Raw genomic sequence first — 18,899 nt, 5'->3', positions numbered from 1 at the left:
GAGATAGGAAGTAGGGGGGCGGGACTTTGCGTTGTAGCCAATCCACGCAGAGGGCCGAGTCGCAGGGCCAGGCGGTCGTGTGCGGGAGGGGGCTGTCTTCCGGTCCGGTCGCGCTGGTCGTTAGGTTTGTTGAAGGACATCGGCTGCGGAGTCTGTGGTTTAGGCTAAGGTGGGTGAGGAAGCCCCCTCGGCTGCGCTAACCGGTGACTTGGCTTTGTAGGGCCGACGGGAATCTGGCCGTTTTTCCCGTCCCGGAACAGCGCGAGGTTTACTTTCTGCGGGGAGGGAACGGTGGGAGATGGGAAAGGCCCTGGTGGAAAATGAGGGTCGGGGCCCCAGGCGCGTCTAGGAAGCCTCAGCACCAGCTCGCCCAGCCTCGCACGGTTCGCGAAGAGCCGTTTGTTCCATTTTCCAGTGTGGACCGAGGGTGAGACCCGTCGAGAGAGGAGCTCCCCAAGGTCATCCAGCGATACAGTGTTGGGAGAGAATTCTGACGTTTGAGCCCACCTCTGGCTGAATCTATGTGTCTGGCCTGTGTGGCCGTAGCGATTTGTTTTCTCTTGAGCTGTGATCAGGAAACTAGGCCTCCTTTAACTGCGCGGTAGCCTTTGTCAAAGCCAGAGTAAACGTGGAGTGGCCCTTGCTACTCTACAGGCCTGGGCGCGACAAACGGATTAGATTTTAGTTTATATTCCAGCGGTTCTGCAACCTATGGATCGCGACCCCTTTTACAAACCTCTCTCTCCAAAAATATTTACATTACAATTCGTAGCCATAGCAAAATTACAGTTGTGAAGGAGCAACGGAAATAATTTTATAGTGGGGATTGGGATCCACCACAACAGGAGAAATTGTGTTAAAGGGTCGCAGCATTAGGAAGGTTGAGAACTGTATTCAATCAATGGAAGGGCTTCTACAAGAAGCTGTTGTGCTTGTGGTCCCTGGGTGCCTTTGAGTAGTCTCTCCTTTTACTTAGACCTGGTGATCTCACCACTACAGATGATGATTGTAAGACAGGAAACTAGCTGTATCCAAGAACCAATTAGGAAGCAAAGGCAACATCACCTCAAGACTTAAATAAAATGCCCATTTCACGAACATAATCGTGGAGAGACTGGTTCTATTTAATAGTACTTGTTGGATTATTTAGAAACAGAAGCAAAACTTATCAGTTTAAGCTTTCTAACAGGCTGCTGTTTAACAATATTACATTTTTAAAAATATTAAACCACAGGTTCACAAGTATTAGTCTTACGTGATTTTTTTTTTCCCACTATTGTATGGCTCAAAACTTGCATATGGCATCAAGGAGAGCAATTTTTAGTTTATTCCAATTGCCAGGTGTGAATTGTGAATGGCTAATGCTTTTAGTCCCAACACTGGCAGGCAGGTAGGTCTCTGAGTTCAAGGCCATTTGAGGCTACATGTTGAGACACTGTCTTTGAAAAAAATGAAATAAAAATCCCATAATGGGCATTGTTAGCCAGACTTGGTGGCACATGCTTTTAATCCTAGCGCTCAGGGAGGCAGAGGCAGTCGGATCACTGAGTTCAAGGTTAGCCTGGCCTGCAAAGGGAGTTCAGGACAACCAAGGCTACTCAGAGAAACTCTGTCTCAAAAACAAACAAAATTGTATGTGTGTAGGGGGTGGCATTGTTAACAAAGGCTTCTCTTGTTGCCCCAAACAATACAGTTTATTGGAAGGTACAGACTAAGTGTTTTAAGTCTTAATATGACCATTGTTAACCAAAGGTGGTTGTGCCCCACACCTTTGTTCCCAGCAAGGTAGGAAGATCTCTAAGTTCAAGGCCAGCTGGGTCTACAGAATGAGTTCCAGGACAGTCATGGCTACACAGAGAAACCCTTTCTCGAAAATAATAATAATACCATTGTTTATCTCATCAGCAACATCGCTATTCTTCTATCTAAGCTTCTGGTGTGTCCTTCAAGACCCCAGTTCCCATACCATTCTTTTACTTCAGTCAGAATTAGTTGTCTTTGGAATATATCATCCTTACTCCAGTATCCTGTAGCATGAAACTTAAAAGCACCTTAATATTGACCAATTATGCACCACTTCCTCCTAAAGGTAATAGATTATCAGTTAATGAGTTGGAAGGTTAATGGATAGACAAAGTTAAGACTTAGTTTTCTAAAAGGTTTCTCAAGAGAACCTTCTTCATGAAAAATACATCATGAAGTGAATGTGCTTTGGTAGGTTAAGTAAAGGGAAACTTGACATCCTATGCAGGTTTTGTTGTTGGTTTTTAGTGGTGATTTTCCTGCTTTGGCTAGAATGACCAAGGTGTGTGAAGTTTAGATTTCCTTCATTGTTTCAGTAACCATTCTGAAAGTGTTCAAAATAAAGATCTCAAATTTTGTTGTGAAATCTTTGAGCATGAATGCTTCTGAAGACTTTGAATGGTAAACAGGGATGCTAGTTTTCTCCTACTTCCATTTCATCTAGAACCAGCCAGTTCACCAATCTTGCCTGGACCTCCACCAGCTAGTCCAAGTTGCTATTGAGTCTGTGGCTTGGTTGTGGTAGACAGGCAGTCAGACACACAAAACTTTGAATAGTTTTGAATTCTGCTGTGACTTCCTAAATTTGTGTCTGCTGGTTCTTTTAATTTAGCAAACAATGTAATTTTACTGTTATTTTTCATCCTTCTCTTTCACTGTCCCCACCATCAACCTTACCCCACTCCTTAGTGTTCCCTGCTTCCAGCCAAATAGTCAGAATTAGTTCTACTTTTGCGACTTAACATAGGCATACACATACATCTATAGATATATATTTAAATCTATGGTTTGTGTACCAAGAGAAAAGAATGGGTATTTTGTGTCCGGTTTGTTTCATTTAACGCAATGGGCTGCTGTTGTATCCATTCTCCTGCTTGCATCATAATTTCATTTTTCTTTATGGCTGAATTAAATTCCACTGTATACATGTACCACATATTCTTTGTCTGCTCATCTGTTGATAGGCATCTAATCTGTGTCAGTTTTTTCCCTATTGTGAATAGTCTTATCAGTAAACAGTGATACGCAAGTATCTTTGTGGTGTGCTGGCTTAGTCTTTCAAGTATATCCCCTGAGTGGAATAGCTGGTTCTGTTTTTAGTTGTTTGAGAATCCGCCACACTGGCTTTCATAGTGGCTACACAAGTTCACATTCCTATCAGCAGTATGTAAGGATCCTCTTTCCCCACATCTCACCAGTGTGTGGTCACTTTTTTTTTTTTAAAAATGCAATTTCTTACATAAAAGAAATAGGTGGAACTCTGGGAGGTCGAGACCAGGCTGGTCTACAAAGTGAGTCCAGAACAGCCAAGGCAACACAGAGAAACCCTGTCTTGGAAGAAACAAAATAGATCCTAGGTAGGTAGGTAGATAAGTAGATAGGGCAAGCCAGGCAGTGGTGGTCCACACCTTTGATCCCAGCACTCAGAGGCAGAGACAGGTGGATCTCTGTGAGAGAGAGAGTTAAAATTACTTAGAGGCCTTATAAGACAGATAACTGGTTTCTATTTCAGTGTCTGTGGTAGGGACCTGAGTGTCTGCATTTTTAACAAATTTCCATTGGCCTCATGCTGCTGTTCTAGGAACCAGACTTTGAGAACCGTTAATAAGCCCTTAACACCCAGAAGCAGAGTTGATTTTTAACATTTAACATCACCTGGGGCCTTCTTTCATGGTGGTATACAGATCACATAGTTTTCTTCAATAGCATTTGTTTTTTATCAGTCCCATGGATTTCTGTGAAGAGTGTTCAGTGATTATTCACGAACCACATAGTTCTGCCTTGTGATAATTTCAGTAAAGTTGAATTCTTGAAGAAATCAATCAGCTATCTAGAAGGGTATATTCATGATATAATTTAATAGACATTCTAAATATATGTTATTGTTCCAGCTTAAACCATACAATGTTAAGGCCAGTTACTTGTAGCTTATCTGTGTTGGTGTGATAATTAAATATTGGTTTGTTGTTAGGGTTTTTTTTTTTTTTTTGTTTTGTTTTGTTTTGTTTTGTTGCAATACTGGGTCTCCTCTTTTACCTAGCTGGCCTAGAACTTCCCATGAAGAGCAGGCTGGCCTGAAACTCACAGAATTTAGCCTGCCTCAGCCTCCTAAGGCAGGGATTAAAGGCTTGTGCTACATGGGTCTGATGTCACATTTCTTTCTAATGTTGGCTCTCGTTTTGTTTCCCTTTCCAAAGACAAGTTAAAGTAATTGCCAGTTTCCTTCCAGGAGTTTTTGGCTCCATTGTTTACACTCAGTTCCTCTGTTTGGGTAGTAGATTCCAGCTTCCGAGACCACCGCTGCCTGGTATCAGTATCATTAGTAAATGATTTGTCTTCCTTGGAAGCCCTTAAGTGATTAATAGGAAGAAAACCTGTGAGAATATGTGTTACTTTGTGTGTTTGAGGGGGAGGGGTTAGAGACAGGGTTTCTCTGTGTAGTTTTGGTTGTCCTGGACTTGCTTTGTAGACCAGGCTGGCCTCAAACTCACAGAGCTCTGCCTGCCTCTGCCTCCCCAAGTGCTGGGATTACAGGCAGGCATACGCTGGCAAGCCAGGCTTTTCAACTGGTCTTAAGTGTTTCTTGTTTTCTTCTACTTCCAATATCCATCCCATTTGTGGGCCTCTGAAAGACTCTACCCAGCAGAGTATCAAAGCTGATGGTGAGACTCATAACCAAACCTTGGGCAGAGTTCAGGGAATCATATGAAAGAAGGGGGAGTTAGTAAGACCTGGAGAGGACAGGAGCTCCACAAGGACCAAATATGTCTGGGCACAGGGGTCTTTTCTAAGACTGAATCTCCAACCAAGGACCATATATGGATATAATTTAGAACTCCTGCTCAGAGATAGCCTATGGCAGCTCGGTATCCAAGTGGGTTTCCTCAGTAAGGGGAACAGGGGCTCTCTCTGACATGAACTCAGTGGCTGGCTCTTTGACCCCCCCACACACACACACACACACACACACCCGAGGGAGGAGCAGCCTTGCTAGGCCACAGAGGAGGACATTATAGCCAGTCTTGAAGAGACCTGATAAGCTAGGGTCAGATGGAAAGGGAGGAGGACCTCACCTTTCAGCGGACTTAGAGAGGGGCAGGGAGGAGATGAGGGAGGGTGGGATTGGGAGGGAATGAAGGAGCAGGCTACAGCTGGGATACAAAGTAAATAAACTGTAATTAACATAAAAAATAAACATTTAATTTAAAAATTAATTTCAAAAAAAGTTTTTTTAAGTGATTGTTTACAGTATGGATAGAACCACAAATGAAAACATTAAGCTGTCCTGAGTCAGAGACAGAGTTAACAACTCTTTGTCTTCCTATGTTGAGTGCTTGGCCATTATGGAGTTTTTAGGTGAAGGGCCTACTAACAGTCCTTATTAGCTAGGCTTTTCCTACCGGCTCTGCTAGTGCAATGGCAACTGAACCACAGATAACAGGTTTTGGGGGCTGGAGAGATGGCTCAGAGGTTAAGAGCACTGGCTGCTCTTCTAGAGGTCCTGAGTTCAATTCCTAGCAACCACATGGTGGCTCACAACCATCTATAATGAAATCACATGCCCTCTTCTGGTGTATAAGCATACATGCAGACAGAATACTATGTAAATAAATATTTTTTAAAAGAAAAAAAGATGACAGGTTTTGAAACTGAACTATTTTTCTTATAAATTGCACCCAAAGCCAGGTGGAGGCAGAGGCAGGCTGATCTCTGTGAGTTCAAAGCCAGCCTGGTCTACAAAGGACAGCCAGGACTCTGTTCGAGACAGAGAAACCTGTCTTGACAAACCAAAAAATAGCCAGGTGCTGTAGTGCACACCTGTAATCCCAGCACTCTGGGATGTAGAGGCAGGCAGATTTCTGTGAGTTCAATGCCAGCCTGGTCTACAAACTGAGTCCAGGACAGCCCAGGCTACACAGAGAAACCCTGTTTAAAAAAAAAAAAAAAAAAAAAACCCAAATAAATAAAAATAAAATAAATTGCATTCAAATCAATTTATCGTGTTTTGTTGTTGTTTTTTAGCTTGAAGTCATGGCTGGTCCAGAAAATGATGCCCAATTCCAGTTCACTGGTATTAAAAAGTATTTCAACTCTTACACTCTCACAGGTAGAATGAATGTAAGTATTAATTATATTTTTAAGCAGTTATATCTTAGAATAATAGAGATATGACAGCTTTCATTTACATCTCTCTTTTTTTCTCAGTGTGTGCTGGCCACATATGGAGGCATTGCTTTGTTGGTCTTATACTTCAAGTTAAGGCCTAAAAAAACTCCAGCTGTGAAAGCAACATAGATGGTAAGGAATCACCATTAAAAATTTTTTAACTTAGTTATTTAAGTTTTTTTCTCTCTCTCTCCTTATAAACTGTTGGCACTCTGAAATTACTTGCCTGAAAGCACTGGGTATAATGTGCACAGGTAAGCCCAACAGTGAGGGGGCAGAGGCAGGAGGATCACAGATTCAAGAACAGCTTATACTACATAGCTGGACTTGGTTTCAGAGCAATTCAGAGAGCAAGAACAAGGAACTGGGTGTGGTGTCTTATACCTGTAAGCGCCGCAACACAGGGGAGGGTGAAGCAGAAGGATCACTGTGAAAAGAAAACCCCCCAAAAAAGGTATTACAGCAGTGGTTTTGAGCTGTGTTAATTTCAGGCTTAAGAGCTTTCCCAAATGATTATGGGACACCTAGCTTTGTAAGAGGGTGTATCTTTTACTTCAGCCAGTGTTTTACTTCAGACTGTTTTTTGCTAAATTGGTGTGTTAAAGAAAAATTGTCTCGAGTTTTGTTGAAGTCCTTTTGTTCTATTATCATTTGTATTTTTCTTAACACCATTTTTGGGAGCATATGTCCTTGTACACTCCCAAGTCAGGACGCTGATGTGGAAGTATGTGGACAACTTTAAGGAGATGCTTCTCTTTCCACCTTGTTGAGGCAAGGTCTTCATTTCTGCTTTCTGTTCCATTGTGCATTCCCAGCCTAGCTGGCATGCGCATTTACAAGCCAGTTGTCCTGTCTCTGCCTCTCATCTCTACAGAAGAGTGCTGGAAGTACAAATGTGCCACTGCGTCTGGTTTTTTTTTTTTTTATTGTTGTTGTTGTTAGTTTAACATAAATTCTTGGGATCAAACTCAGTTCTTCATTTCTCCCCAGCCCAACTAGAAGCTTATGTAATTTAGTTTGGGTTGGGTCTTACTTGTTTATAGCCCAAACTGGCCTCAAAAGAGTGTGGCAGTTCCTCTTTCTCAACCTGCTGGGTTTTGGGATTACAGACATATGCTACCATGCCTAGGTTGGAGCGGGGATTAGCTAGAGATTGCTCAGTGGTTAAGATCAAGTCCTGTAAGAACAGAGGACCCAAGTTCAGATCCCAGCACCCATGCCAAGAGGCTCACAACTGTCTGTAACTCCAGTACCAGGTAATCTAACACCCTTTCCTGGATTCTCACACATAACACACATAATTAAAAATAAAAAAATCTTTTAAAAGGAAAAAAGGGGGCTGAAGAGATGGCTAAGTGGTTAAGAGCGTTGTCTACTCTTCCAAGGGACCTGGGTTCAATTCCCAGCACCCATGTGGCAGCTCACAACTGTCTGTAACACCAATTCCAAGAGATCTGATACTTCACACTAATGCACGTTAAAAAAAAAAAAAAAAAAAAAAAAAAAAAAGGAATTACAAGCCGAACTTGAACTCAGGGCCTTAGCAGATGCTGGACTATCTGCCTCAGAGTTACAACCCCAACCGTAACCAACCTTTAGTATATAAAGTTGTAAATCTTTGCTAGGATATTGCTAGCTTTACATTTTCATAGAATACTGGATTCTCTCCCTGAATAAACCCTTTTGTATTTTCTTATGGTCCCCCTCATGCTCTTTTATCTATACGGAAGTCAGTAAATATTGTCTTAGCAGCAAGTGTGCAGAAAGGCAGAAGGCTAGAGCTCTGATGCCTTTTTCACTTATTTTTGTTCTGCTCTTAAAGCTTTTCCTATCTTAAATGCATTTAACTTGGGAGACTGTGAGGTCCAGTGCATGCCTTGCTCCGGGTACACAGGCAGTACTTTACCCAAATTTCTACATAGTTACTCTAAACTTTAGAAGGGTGGTAGCAGCCCCATAAAAGTTGTATCTTGAAAACTAAGTAGCTGGCACGTATGTTATCTATTTATGCTATTTTAAATGTTACTTTGCAACTAGAAAGATAGCTGGGAGGTTGAGAGCACCTGTTGCTCTTGTAGACCAGGATTCAGTCTCCAGCGCATGTTGATTCACAATCATCCATAACTCTTAGTTCTAGGGGAACTGATACCCTCTTCTGATGTCCATAGGTACCAAGCACGTAAGTGGTAGGCACACACACACATAAACCTAACAGATTTTTTACTTTGTATACGACACTTTTTCCCCCCAGATTTTGTTTTTAAGACTATACTGATTTGTTGGCAGTTTCAACAATTACTTAAGTTGTTAAAGCTGGAACATTATATCAACCTGAAGGATGTGTATGTGCTGTGTGCATGCCCTGACTCTTGAGAATCTAGTGAATTTACATTTTATTTTGGGGATTTGTGGTAATTACTGACTGTCAGAGTGGAACACATTTGTGTCAAACTGTTTTTGCTTTGTTTATAGGATTTTGAAATGTCTGATCTCATCTGTTAAGTCCCATGCCTGAAGAAGCTGATGTCAACTCATCATGTAATACTCAATTTGTACAATAAATTATGAACCTGGAAAAGCTGGTTGTCTTTATTTACAAGATATCAAAAATATAAAACTGTACAAAATGCAACAAAGGCAAAAACTGGCAGTAACTTGGTCTATATCTTTTAGTTCTCCAAAGCAAGGCTCAGTACTGGAGGTAAGCAACTGAAATGTCTGACTGACTTCAAGTGTGCTAGGTCAGATGTAGCCATGTTAGCTGAAGTAGAGTAGGATCTAAATCTCGTCACCTGGTTCGTAGAGCATCTGATTGCACTGAAAACTTACAAGGTAGGAATTGAGATGTTGGTGGATGGTTGGTACATCCAGGTCTTAGGAACTGTAGTCCCTACCCAGTTACATACATCCCGCTAGTCACAGAAAAAGGAAAGCACGTTAGTGGGATGGTTAACACAAGTGCCTGAGTGCCGTACAGTAACTTCATTTTACAGCAGACACACACATGCTCATAGAAGTCTTCAGCTACTCAAAATGGTAGTATATTTCTTATTTGAATCTTGAAGCAGAATGAATTGTTTGAATCAAATTGATTTCCTTTCTAAACATAATAAATTAAAATAGCATTTGAACAGAAAAATGCATAGTTTCCACACAATCCAAAGCACCATAAATGTCCCTCCATGAACATAATACCTCTTATTCAACTAACGGAAATTAGTTAAATGTGGTTGCTATAGAAACGTGGAACTGTCCTGTTCAGATTTTCCAAGCAGCATACTTCCAGATCCATGTAGACAAAAACATTCTTTGTAGCTTAAATACTAATCACTGAGGTATTTGCTTTTAGTCTCCCTTTTCCAAACAGTAGCTTCCAAAAGGTCTCTAATACCGTTGGTTTATTGCGGACTGTAAGCTCCTGCAGCTAGAACCAAGTTTCTTCGAGTAAAATGTAGATGTACAACTGGTGTTGATTTGGTCATATATGTACCCAATAATAACTCCTGGGAATTTTCAGGTAGATTTATATGCCCAGTGGCTGTAGTAAAGTCATCAGTCTCTAAATCTTCAAATGCTTTGATGGCATCCCATAACCGGACTGTATTATCCATTGACCCTAAAAGAAAGCCAAAGAAAACTGTTAGTGTGTATCTATCACAACCAGCGTGGTATTTTCCTTTGTATACTTTGTGTTTACTGTGGGTTTTCTGTTTGGTTTTTTTTGTTTGTTTGTTTGTTTGTTTGTTTTTTATGAAAACTAAACCTTTACCCCAAAGCCATTAAAATAATTTACCTGATGCCAGAATTTCACCATCTCTACTAAACCTAAGTGAACACACTGTATCAGTGTGGCCTTTTAATTCTCCAACCATCAAGCCATGTCCAATATCCCAAAGAAGTACTCTGCCATCTGTTGCTCCCGTAGCCAGGAATCTCCCATTGGGAGAAAATGTCAAGGAATGAATTGGTCCCTAGAAAAGATCAGAGTCGGGTTTAGTATCTCTGATACCGCCAAGAAAGAATTGTAATTTAGTATCATGAGTGTTATCTTTAAAGTGTTTATGCTATTGGTTATATATTTTGACTTTAAAAGCATCTGTGTGCTGGAATAAAATAAAGTGTAAAATACCTTGTGTCCAGTGAAGATCCTTACACAGTTACCATTGAGGACATCCCAGAGCCGCACAGTTCTGTCTGCAGAGCCCGTAGCAACATAGTTCGAATTTGGATGAAATCTAGTGCAATTCACATCAGCTAGATGGCCAGCAAATATCCTTAAAGGCTGATAGTGATCTGTAGCCCAAAGCCTTTTATAAGTTCATGGAAATTAAGAAATAATAGTAATTAATTGAAGTAGCAAAATTTAACCCAAAATATAGGTATATCCAGGTGAAATTCAATTCCAAACGGTTCCTCCTTGTCATCTACCTGAAGGAACGATAATAGATTGGAACTAACATTTTCTGTTTTGAGATAATGTCTCACGTAGCCCAAACTGTCTTTGAATTTATTGTCCTGTCTCCACATCCCAGAGTGCTGTTAGGTTTGGGTTTGTTTTGTTTTATTTGAGCAGGGTCTCATTATGCAGCCTTAGCTGTCCTGGAATTCACTATGTAGATTAGGCTGGCCTTGAAAACATGTACCATCCTGCCCTGTTCCAGAATGCTGGGATTATAGACATGTAAATTCTCTTTTGTTTTTTCAATACAGGATTTTTCTGTGTGTAGCCCTAACTATCCTGGAACTCGTTTTGTAGACCAGGCTGGCCTCAAATTTACAGAGATCTACCTGCCTCTGCCTCCCAAGTATTGAGATTAAAGGCATGCAACTTTATTTTATGGGCATTGATGTTTTGCCTCTATACATGTCTATGTAAGGGTGTCAGAAACCCAAGAACTGGAGTTACAGACAGTTGTGAGTTGCTATGCAGGTGCCAGGAAATGAACCTGGGTCCTCTGGAAGAGTAGCCAGCACTCTTAACGATTGAGCCATCTCTCTAGCCTGCATGTAAATTCTTAATTCTTTGTATACCCACCTTCCTTCCCACTCCTCATGCACAGAAAACCATCTTCCTGTAGTTTGGACAACGACAAGAATTACGTCAGTGGGGACTTTAGAGTAACAGGAGACATAAAGGTACCAGCGGTAATGGAAAAAACAAGACACATCTGAGGTGTGGGGAATGTGTTATATTAAAGCAGGGCTATTGGTGTAGACATGGGAGGGAGAGTAATACTCTCACATTCATTTTTCAAACTATAGCTATGACTACTTATCTTCTCAAAAAGTTAATCCTATGAATAGTATGAAAATGAGATTTGCTAGACTTGGTATTCCCATAAGAAACGGTTATACTGAGTGAATAACCCTGTTAGATCAGTGTTCTTACCGAGCTACTCGGTCATGGCCTCCTGACACAAAATAATATCCATACGGAGAAAACTGTGTGTCCCATACTGGATAGTTGTGTCCTTTATATCCCACCAAGCAAGTAAACGTCTGAAGGCTCCAGAGTCTAACAGTTCCGTCCTCTGAAGAGGAGAGCAGATAGTTCCTGAGGAAAAAAGGTGATGTTTGACTCCCAGAACAACCGGTTACCTGTCATTCTCATTTTCGCACTTGAGCAAATGACACGCACTTGTCTTTGTGTATGCACACACATGCACAGGAGTGCACAGAGTGCTCAGGACTGAACACGGCCTTGCACATGGCAGGCAGGCATTCTGCCACTGAGCTATACATCCTTAGCCCTCTCATCTGTATGTGTGGTATGCAGTATGTATGGGCACATTCAGGTGTCTTCTTTGATCAATCTCCCAGAGCTTGTCAAGCTTCGTCAGAGATCCCAGCTCCACAGTACTGGGATGACACAAGGGCTGCCATGCCAGTCCAGCATTTATGTGGGTTATGGGGAGCCAAACTCTAGTCTCCAGACTTGCATGACAAGTAGTTTACCCACTCAGATAGCTCATCCCTACCTCTTTATTTATTCTTAGAATTCACAGTAGATACCAAGAGCTAAAAGTATTAAACTAATGTTAAAATGATATATTGTCATACTATATCCTGAACACCTACTGTATAAAGATATATATATATATAATATATATATATAATATTATATATATATATATAATAATGATGGAGACTATGGAGAGGGGCTCGTGTAATCTCAGAATCTGGGAGATTGAGGCAGGAGGCTTGCTGCAAATTCAAGGCTAGTCTGGGCTACAGTGGGAGACCCTGTTCCAAAACAACAACAAACTAATATTAATTATAATAATGACTATCAAGACAGTCTTGAAATGAGGTGTACCAGTTTGGGATATGTTATTTCCCATCCGCATGGGCTATATTTAAAAAAGGAAAAAGAAGTGGGGTATAGCTCAGTAGTAGAGTGGGTGTCTAGCATGTGCTTGAGGCCCTACATTCAACCAGGACACTCCTCACATGCAGAATGCTAATGTTCTACCTTTTCAGGGATAAATAAAAGCCAACAGTTTTCACTGAAATCAGACATTCTCTTCAAGCAAAACGTAACATTTGGCTAAATCCTATAAAAAACTTTTTTTTAATTCTCAAGATCTCAAAAACTCAATGAAAACTACTATCTAAGCAGAATACAGATGATAGTATGGGTGAAAATACCCTCTCCCAGCCATTTTTGCAAAAAGAAATGAAACTCAAAAAACACCTCAATACATATGGTGCTATTATTTCAAAACATGGTCTGGCCATGATGCCCAGATGACCTTGAACCACAATTCAAAGTACCCTAGTGTCCAGAATATTAGTATTACTGTCTAAGGATTGCAGGCACTTACCACAACACCCAGCTTTATTCATTATTTCCATTACAGAAAGCTAATGCTTCAGTTGATAGCTATTAATGCCATTAGTATGATTTCTCTTAAAATTTATGAAGTACCAATCCAAGAACAATCAAGAACCCAAGCAGTTCAATCTCCATATTCAAAGATACAGCTAAACCTTGAAACCAGTGAGCCCTGAATGTGTACCTTGATTCTGTAAATTCAGTGTATACTTAGTTGCTATTTTATATTCCAGTACCCCAAAATAAATTAGCAAATGGTAAGATGCCAAAAGATACTTAACTACGGGCAACCATGATGTTTTTCTAAAAAGTGTCTAGACATTTGCATTTTATTTACCGCAGTTTACTTTTAAATCTCAATACTGTTTATCAGCATTAATTTTGTTTGTATTTTACCTATCCGGACTGAAGCTGGCTCCATAGACAGGCCCACTGTGACCATACAAAATCTTCAACTCACTTGCAGTTTTCTCATCCATGATTCTTTCTAAGACATCATCTGATTCTTTGTCTATAAGACTAAGATCTAAAAAGGTCCAGAAATATTATTTTAGGTGCATTCAGTGTATGGCAATCCATCATAGTTCAGAACTAAGATTTCAACATTTCTCCCTATGTACCAACACTATGCTAAAGCTGAAGTCAGTGATACATCCCCTTGTACATAAGAAAATGAGTCTTCAGTTAATCTGCTACACCACACAGTTATTCACTATGAAAACCAGTTCTGATTCTTTAGTCTGCCTACCATGCTGTTTCGTAAAAATGAAGCTATAAAAATCCTAAAACAATTTTAATGTATGTTTTAGGAAAAATAACAGAAAGCTTTTAAAATCCTGACCTTATTAGAGGTTTGGGTTTTTTGTTTTGCCTTTGTTTTTGTTTTGATTAATTTTATGTGTGTCGATGTTTACCTGCATGGATGTGAATGTACCACATGTATGGGTTGGGTGATGACTGGAACTAGAGTGATGACTGGTTATGAGCCACTATGGTGGTGGGAATCTAACCCAGGTCCTCTGCAACAACATGCAGTGCTTTCAACTGGGTCATCAGCATCTATCCAGCCCCTTGGTTTGATTTTTGAGACAGGGTCTTCACTATGTAGCTTAGGCTACTTTGAACTTACAGTGATCCTTCTGCCTCAGCCCTTGTATGAATGTGAATTTGAGCATGCATGCCAGCACACGCATGTAGATGTCAGAGAATAACTTGTAGGGTCAGTTCTCTTCAATCATGTGGGTCGTGGACATTGAACTCAGGCTATCAGGTCTGGTAGTATTTGCCTTTACCTGCTGAGTTACCCTGCCAGCCCTCACTAAAGTTCCCTTAAAATGTACAGGCACTTTCACTATTGGAAATATTATTTTGCTTTGGTGTTTTTTTGTTGTTGTTGTTGCTTTGAGACACTTTGTCTAAGCTTACAGGCTGGCTTTGAATTCGCTCTGCAATCCAGGCAGACCTTGAACTCACTCTCTTTTTAGAAAATATTTAATGTATGTGTATATGTGGATGCCTAGCACATGCAGGGAGGCAGAAGACAACTTCTGGGAGGCAGTTCTCTCCCACTTGTGGCTTCCAGAAATAAAACTCAGGTTGTCAGGGTTGGCAGCAAGTGCCTTATCCTGCTGAGCCACCTCACCTGCCCAGTCCTTGAATTCTCAATTCTCCTCTCTCCTCCTAAAATGTTTGTAATCATGGGCCTATACCACCAGTTACAGCTGAGAATGTTACCCTTGAATTCAAGTGAAATCAGTTCAGCAAAGATCACAATTTTCTGTCTGCATTCTATAAAATTAAAGTGGTATAGACTAATTTCAAGTTTATAGCAAAAGGTCCTCTCAGTTACCTGATGCTTGTTTGACACTACGAAGCTTTTTAGGTGTCACAGACCACACTCTGACAGTTGAATCTGCAAAACCTCCAGCAATCAGACTAGAATCATCAGTGACATCCACTGCAGTGAGGCCCTGAGAGTAAAATAAATAAATAAATAAAATAGAATTAATAATGGGCATTTTTCCCATATGGAAGATCATTTGACAACTATGAACACATGTACATATGAGTGAAGTTAAATACAAACCTGTATATATAACTATTCACTTACATACATACATACATATGTAATAACAATTAAGATCATAATGTGGGGACACAAGAGGAGCTGAGAAGGAGCAGCAGGAGTAATATACATGCAGTTCTCATGTTTGAAGTCCCCCCCAAAAAAGTAGAGCCAAAATAAGATTATCTGACTTCCATTCTCAAATAAGACACATACATGAAGAACATGTGATCAACTTGCTTTTTTTGCCCTATTTAGAATGCATAATAAAAGTAAAGATTAATCATTTTTGTATGTTACTAAATACATCCTCACTGGTCTAGTATAAGAAGTCAACTAAAATGCCAACTTTACATTATTAATACTTAAACCAAGTTCAAGACATGAACCAGATGAGCAGCCTCAAAGGTTAGAAGAGCAGAGCTGCAATCAATCAAGGGTCAAGTATAAGCAAGACTCTCACTCTCGCAAGATGCTAAAAGGCTTTTACAATCAGATGTCTACCTATCCTGACCAGTGTCATTTCTCTCTCTCTTGCTTTCTTTGGCTTGGTTTTTTGAGGCAGGGTCTCACTATTTTGTACCTCTGGCTGTCCTGGAACTTGCTATGTACACGAGGCTACCCTCAAACTCTCAGAGAGCCCCTCTGCCTCCGCCCAAACTGCTGGAACTAAAGGCATACACCACCACCATACTGGCTTTCCTTTGTTTTTAAATTAAATAATGCCAAGATATTAAATAATAAAATTCCATCTTAGTTTCTTTTCCCCAGTAGTAAATCGCCATTTTTTTTTTTTTTTTTTTTTTTTTTTTGGTTATCTGACTCTTCTGGAAGAAACGTCTAATTATTTTACTAACCTGGTAAGCATTAAGGAATGTATAAAAGCATATAGAGGGTAAACAGTCTGGCCCAAGGCGCACTCGTTTAGTAGTTTCTTTCATATTCATTATTTTGTCCAGTTTGTCTGAATCTTTCAACTCAGGAAGAGGGATTCTATAAGAGAAAACAGACTAAGAATCACTCTTTGACTATTAATAAACTTCAACCTTCTGTAACACAGCTTTCACCCTATTTTAAGTTTCTTCCCCACCTGTTTTGAGGTGGGGCATTGGGATCTTGTTTTTTGCTTTTAGATCCCACACTATCCTTTTTAGGCTTCTTCTTTTTAGGTTTTCCTTCTTCATTTTCTCCTTCTTCATCCTCATCATCCAAAGGAACCTCAATTTCTGGTTCTTTTAATAAACCAAAAAATACCTACAAGTCAAAAGTATGAACATTTTTAAAATTAACTTTTGTTCAACGTGTTTGGTTAAATAATTTCTCTTTTCAGGCTCTCTAACAGCTATAAATGACCACATAAGGGAATTGTAGCCAACAAATATACACAGAAGTACATTGCATATTGTTTTAATTAAAAATAAAAAAGCAAGCAAACAAACCCACCTGTTGTCCTGGCTTTTGTCTTGGCAAACCTTTTGTTGTGCCTCCTATTCCTCCCTGGATTCAGCTGCAATACTATAGCAGCCATTTGTGAGTGTGCGCACACACACATTCACCACATTCTAAAGACTGTGGGCCAGGAACTAGAAGCCAAGGAGTACAGAGAGCACTTTGGAACTATTATGCCAGTCCCGGAAGAAAAACAAAAACCCTTGCTTGTCTCAGCTGCTGTAGTTAGGGCTCTATTACATGCAAGCATTCCCAAATCCTCACATACACCAGTAATCCTTAAAACAACACATTTTACGTGCGGTGTAAGATTATTCCCAAGGCAGCTGTAAGAAGAGCGTATAGATAATATAATGGAAATCCCACAATTTCCATCTCATCACATTGTCCCAGGTTTGCTCCCGTACCTTTGATTTGTTTGCTTCTCGTTTAGCCTCTCCTGCCAAGCTTCCCACCATTGCGTCTATCTGCTGCTTACTGCGAGGCATCCCATCAAAGATGTCAATGTAGAGGTGCTCCTGCACTATGTTCCATATCTGATTGTTCTGTTTCTCCTGAAGATGCCGCTTCAAGAGTTGGTACGAGTCACGGGAAATGCGAAGAACAAATTTACTTGTTCGAAAGTCCAGCATGGTTTCATTCCCTTTCATGTGTTCCTTTTTGGTAAGACTAGATAATACTCGTAGGTCATCCTGGTAATAACATTCCTGATCTCCATGGAACCTGTTTCAGTGATTTTAAAAAGTCATTGTTCAAAGTGTCATTAAGGTAATCTGCTTCTTCCTCATACATTTATAAACCATCCCAGACTAACCTGTAATTAATATATAAGTATTTATTTATAAAATAATATGATAATGTAACTATATAAATTGCCCTGACCTAGGCTGCAGGATCAATAGTAATACAGTTCAAAATTATTATAATTCAGTTTCTAAAATCACCCCTAAAATGGCTAATTTCTCTAATGAAATGTATCCTAAATATTTCAAGAGAAAGTTCTGAAATAAAGGAGAGTGAATGAAACATTTGAGTGGAACATACGACTCATCACTAGTATGTATTTCTTTTGAAAACCATCTTTGACCTATGGTGGTTCGTGTCTTTAATCCCAGCACTCCGGAGGCATAGGCAGGCGAATCTCTTGAGTTTGAGGCCAGCCTGGTCTACAGAGTGAGTTCCAGGAACAGCTAGAGCTGTGCAGCCAGAGCTACATGGAGAAACCCTGTCTCAAAAAATAAATAAATAAAAACAACTCTTTGGTAATAAATAAAAATATCAGAATCCTTGTTTTACTGAATTTTGTGCTTTCTCAAAACCCCGCTCTTTAAAACTTTTTATTAAAAATCATTTCAAACATAGTAGAAAATAGTGTGCCTTCAGTGTACTTATCAGCCTCACAGATAATCAGTACATAAACTCTCATAAGCCTATACATTTTAATTACTTCCTATGTTAAGACTTACTAAATATCAGTACTTTAATATTGATAAACTAGAGAATATTGGTATTGAACAATGAGCACTTTCATATTTTCACTATTACCAAGGCAATTAAATAAAGCCTTCAGCCTTGGTTATAACTTACAGTTTAAGTATACTTTTATTTTTACAAGTCTTGGTTTGTTTTGTTGTCACTTGGGCATGGGGTCCAAGCAGACTGCCTGTAATGGGAACAGAGAACCTTATGACAGCCCATCTTCCTACATGGGAAGATGGCTATCCTGTGAGACTTGAAAGAGCAAGACTGATGGCAGTACTAAGAATTTAGCTTGCAGTGTAGAAATTTTATCAGCTGGGGTTGGGGGGAGATGAGCTAGTCTGCTTTCTGTGCCTTCAACTGGGAATCTGAGCATAATAAATGAATATAATAGCTTTGTAAGAGTTCTCCTGTTCCCCTATCACCATCATTTTTACCTGACAAGTCCTGGCTTCAAGCTCTATTGCTTGCACTGAAGAGGTCCCCTTCAGTCAATTCAACACTGCATCCTTGACATCTGTAACTCGGCACCTTTCAGGATTTCTTCCTATTTCACTACTGTTTCCTTTTCTATATCTTATACTTGGTTGTTAAATGGTGGAGCTCCTCAAGCCAATGTATGGCTCTAGTTCCCCTCTCAGCTTTTATATGAGGAAAACAGGGGTTACATTATAGAAGGACAGAGTGACTACTGGCCATCCAATATTGGAGGTATTAGGTGTTTGTTGTTCTTTTGGTTTTGATGCAGGCTTTCTTTGTGTAGCCCTGGCTGTCCTGGAACTCGCCCTATGGATCAGGCTGGCCTCGAACTCAAGAAATCCACCTGCCTCTGCCTCCCAAGTGCCAGAATTAAAGGTATATGCCACCATGCTGGGCACAGTT

General features: G+C 40.1%; 2 protein-coding genes across 2 annotated transcripts in view; one reads left to right on the top strand and one right to left on the bottom strand.

The window, feature by feature from the left end:
• The first annotated feature begins 55 nt into the window (after positions 1–55).
• Atp5mk (ATP synthase membrane subunit k) lies at positions 56–8,767 on the top strand. The gene is made up of 4 exons (XM_055591647.1): positions 56–169; positions 6,046–6,141; positions 6,229–6,321; positions 8,662–8,767. The coding sequence occupies exons 2-3, from the start codon at positions 6,055–6,057 to the stop codon at positions 6,316–6,318; spliced, it is 177 nt and encodes a 58-aa protein (XP_055447622.1). The 5' UTR covers positions 56–169; positions 6,046–6,054; the 3' UTR covers positions 6,319–6,321; positions 8,662–8,767.
• Taf5 (TATA-box binding protein associated factor 5) overlaps positions 8,752–18,899 on the bottom strand; it is a 15,318-nt gene continuing 5,170 nt past the window's right edge. Inside the window, exons 3-11 of the mRNA XM_055591646.1 lie at positions 16,946–17,261; positions 16,180–16,343; positions 15,947–16,082; positions 14,874–14,994; positions 13,421–13,550; positions 11,579–11,743; positions 10,319–10,496; positions 9,983–10,160; positions 8,752–9,805 (exon numbers count right to left, since the gene is read on the bottom strand). Coding sequence (XP_055447621.1) covers positions 9,588–9,805; positions 9,983–10,160; positions 10,319–10,496; positions 11,579–11,743; positions 13,421–13,550; positions 14,874–14,994; positions 15,947–16,082; positions 16,180–16,343; positions 16,946–17,261 — 1,606 coding nt within the window. The 3' untranslated portion in view covers positions 8,752–9,587. The remainder of the gene's footprint in view (positions 9,806–9,982; positions 10,161–10,318; positions 10,497–11,578; positions 11,744–13,420; positions 13,551–14,873; positions 14,995–15,946; positions 16,083–16,179; positions 16,344–16,945; positions 17,262–18,899) is intronic.

The sequence above is a fragment of the Psammomys obesus genome, unplaced genomic scaffold, assembly GCF_907164565.1.
Source record: "Psammomys obesus unplaced genomic scaffold, mPsaObe1.curated_primary_1811, whole genome shotgun sequence".
In the NCBI taxonomy this organism is placed as follows: Eukaryota; Metazoa; Chordata; class Mammalia; order Rodentia; family Muridae; genus Psammomys; species Psammomys obesus.
This window is presented reverse-complemented; position numbering and strand designations above follow the sequence as displayed.

Coding starts and splice junctions, on each gene's coding strand:
- Atp5mk (XM_055591647.1), top strand. CDS start 6,055: ATGGCTGGTCCAGAAAATGATGCCCAATTCCAGTTCACTGGTATTAAA. Junction 6,142..6,228: donor CTCTCACAGGTAGAATGAAT/GTAAGTATTAAT, acceptor TTTTTTTCTCAG/TGTGTGCTGGCCACATATGG.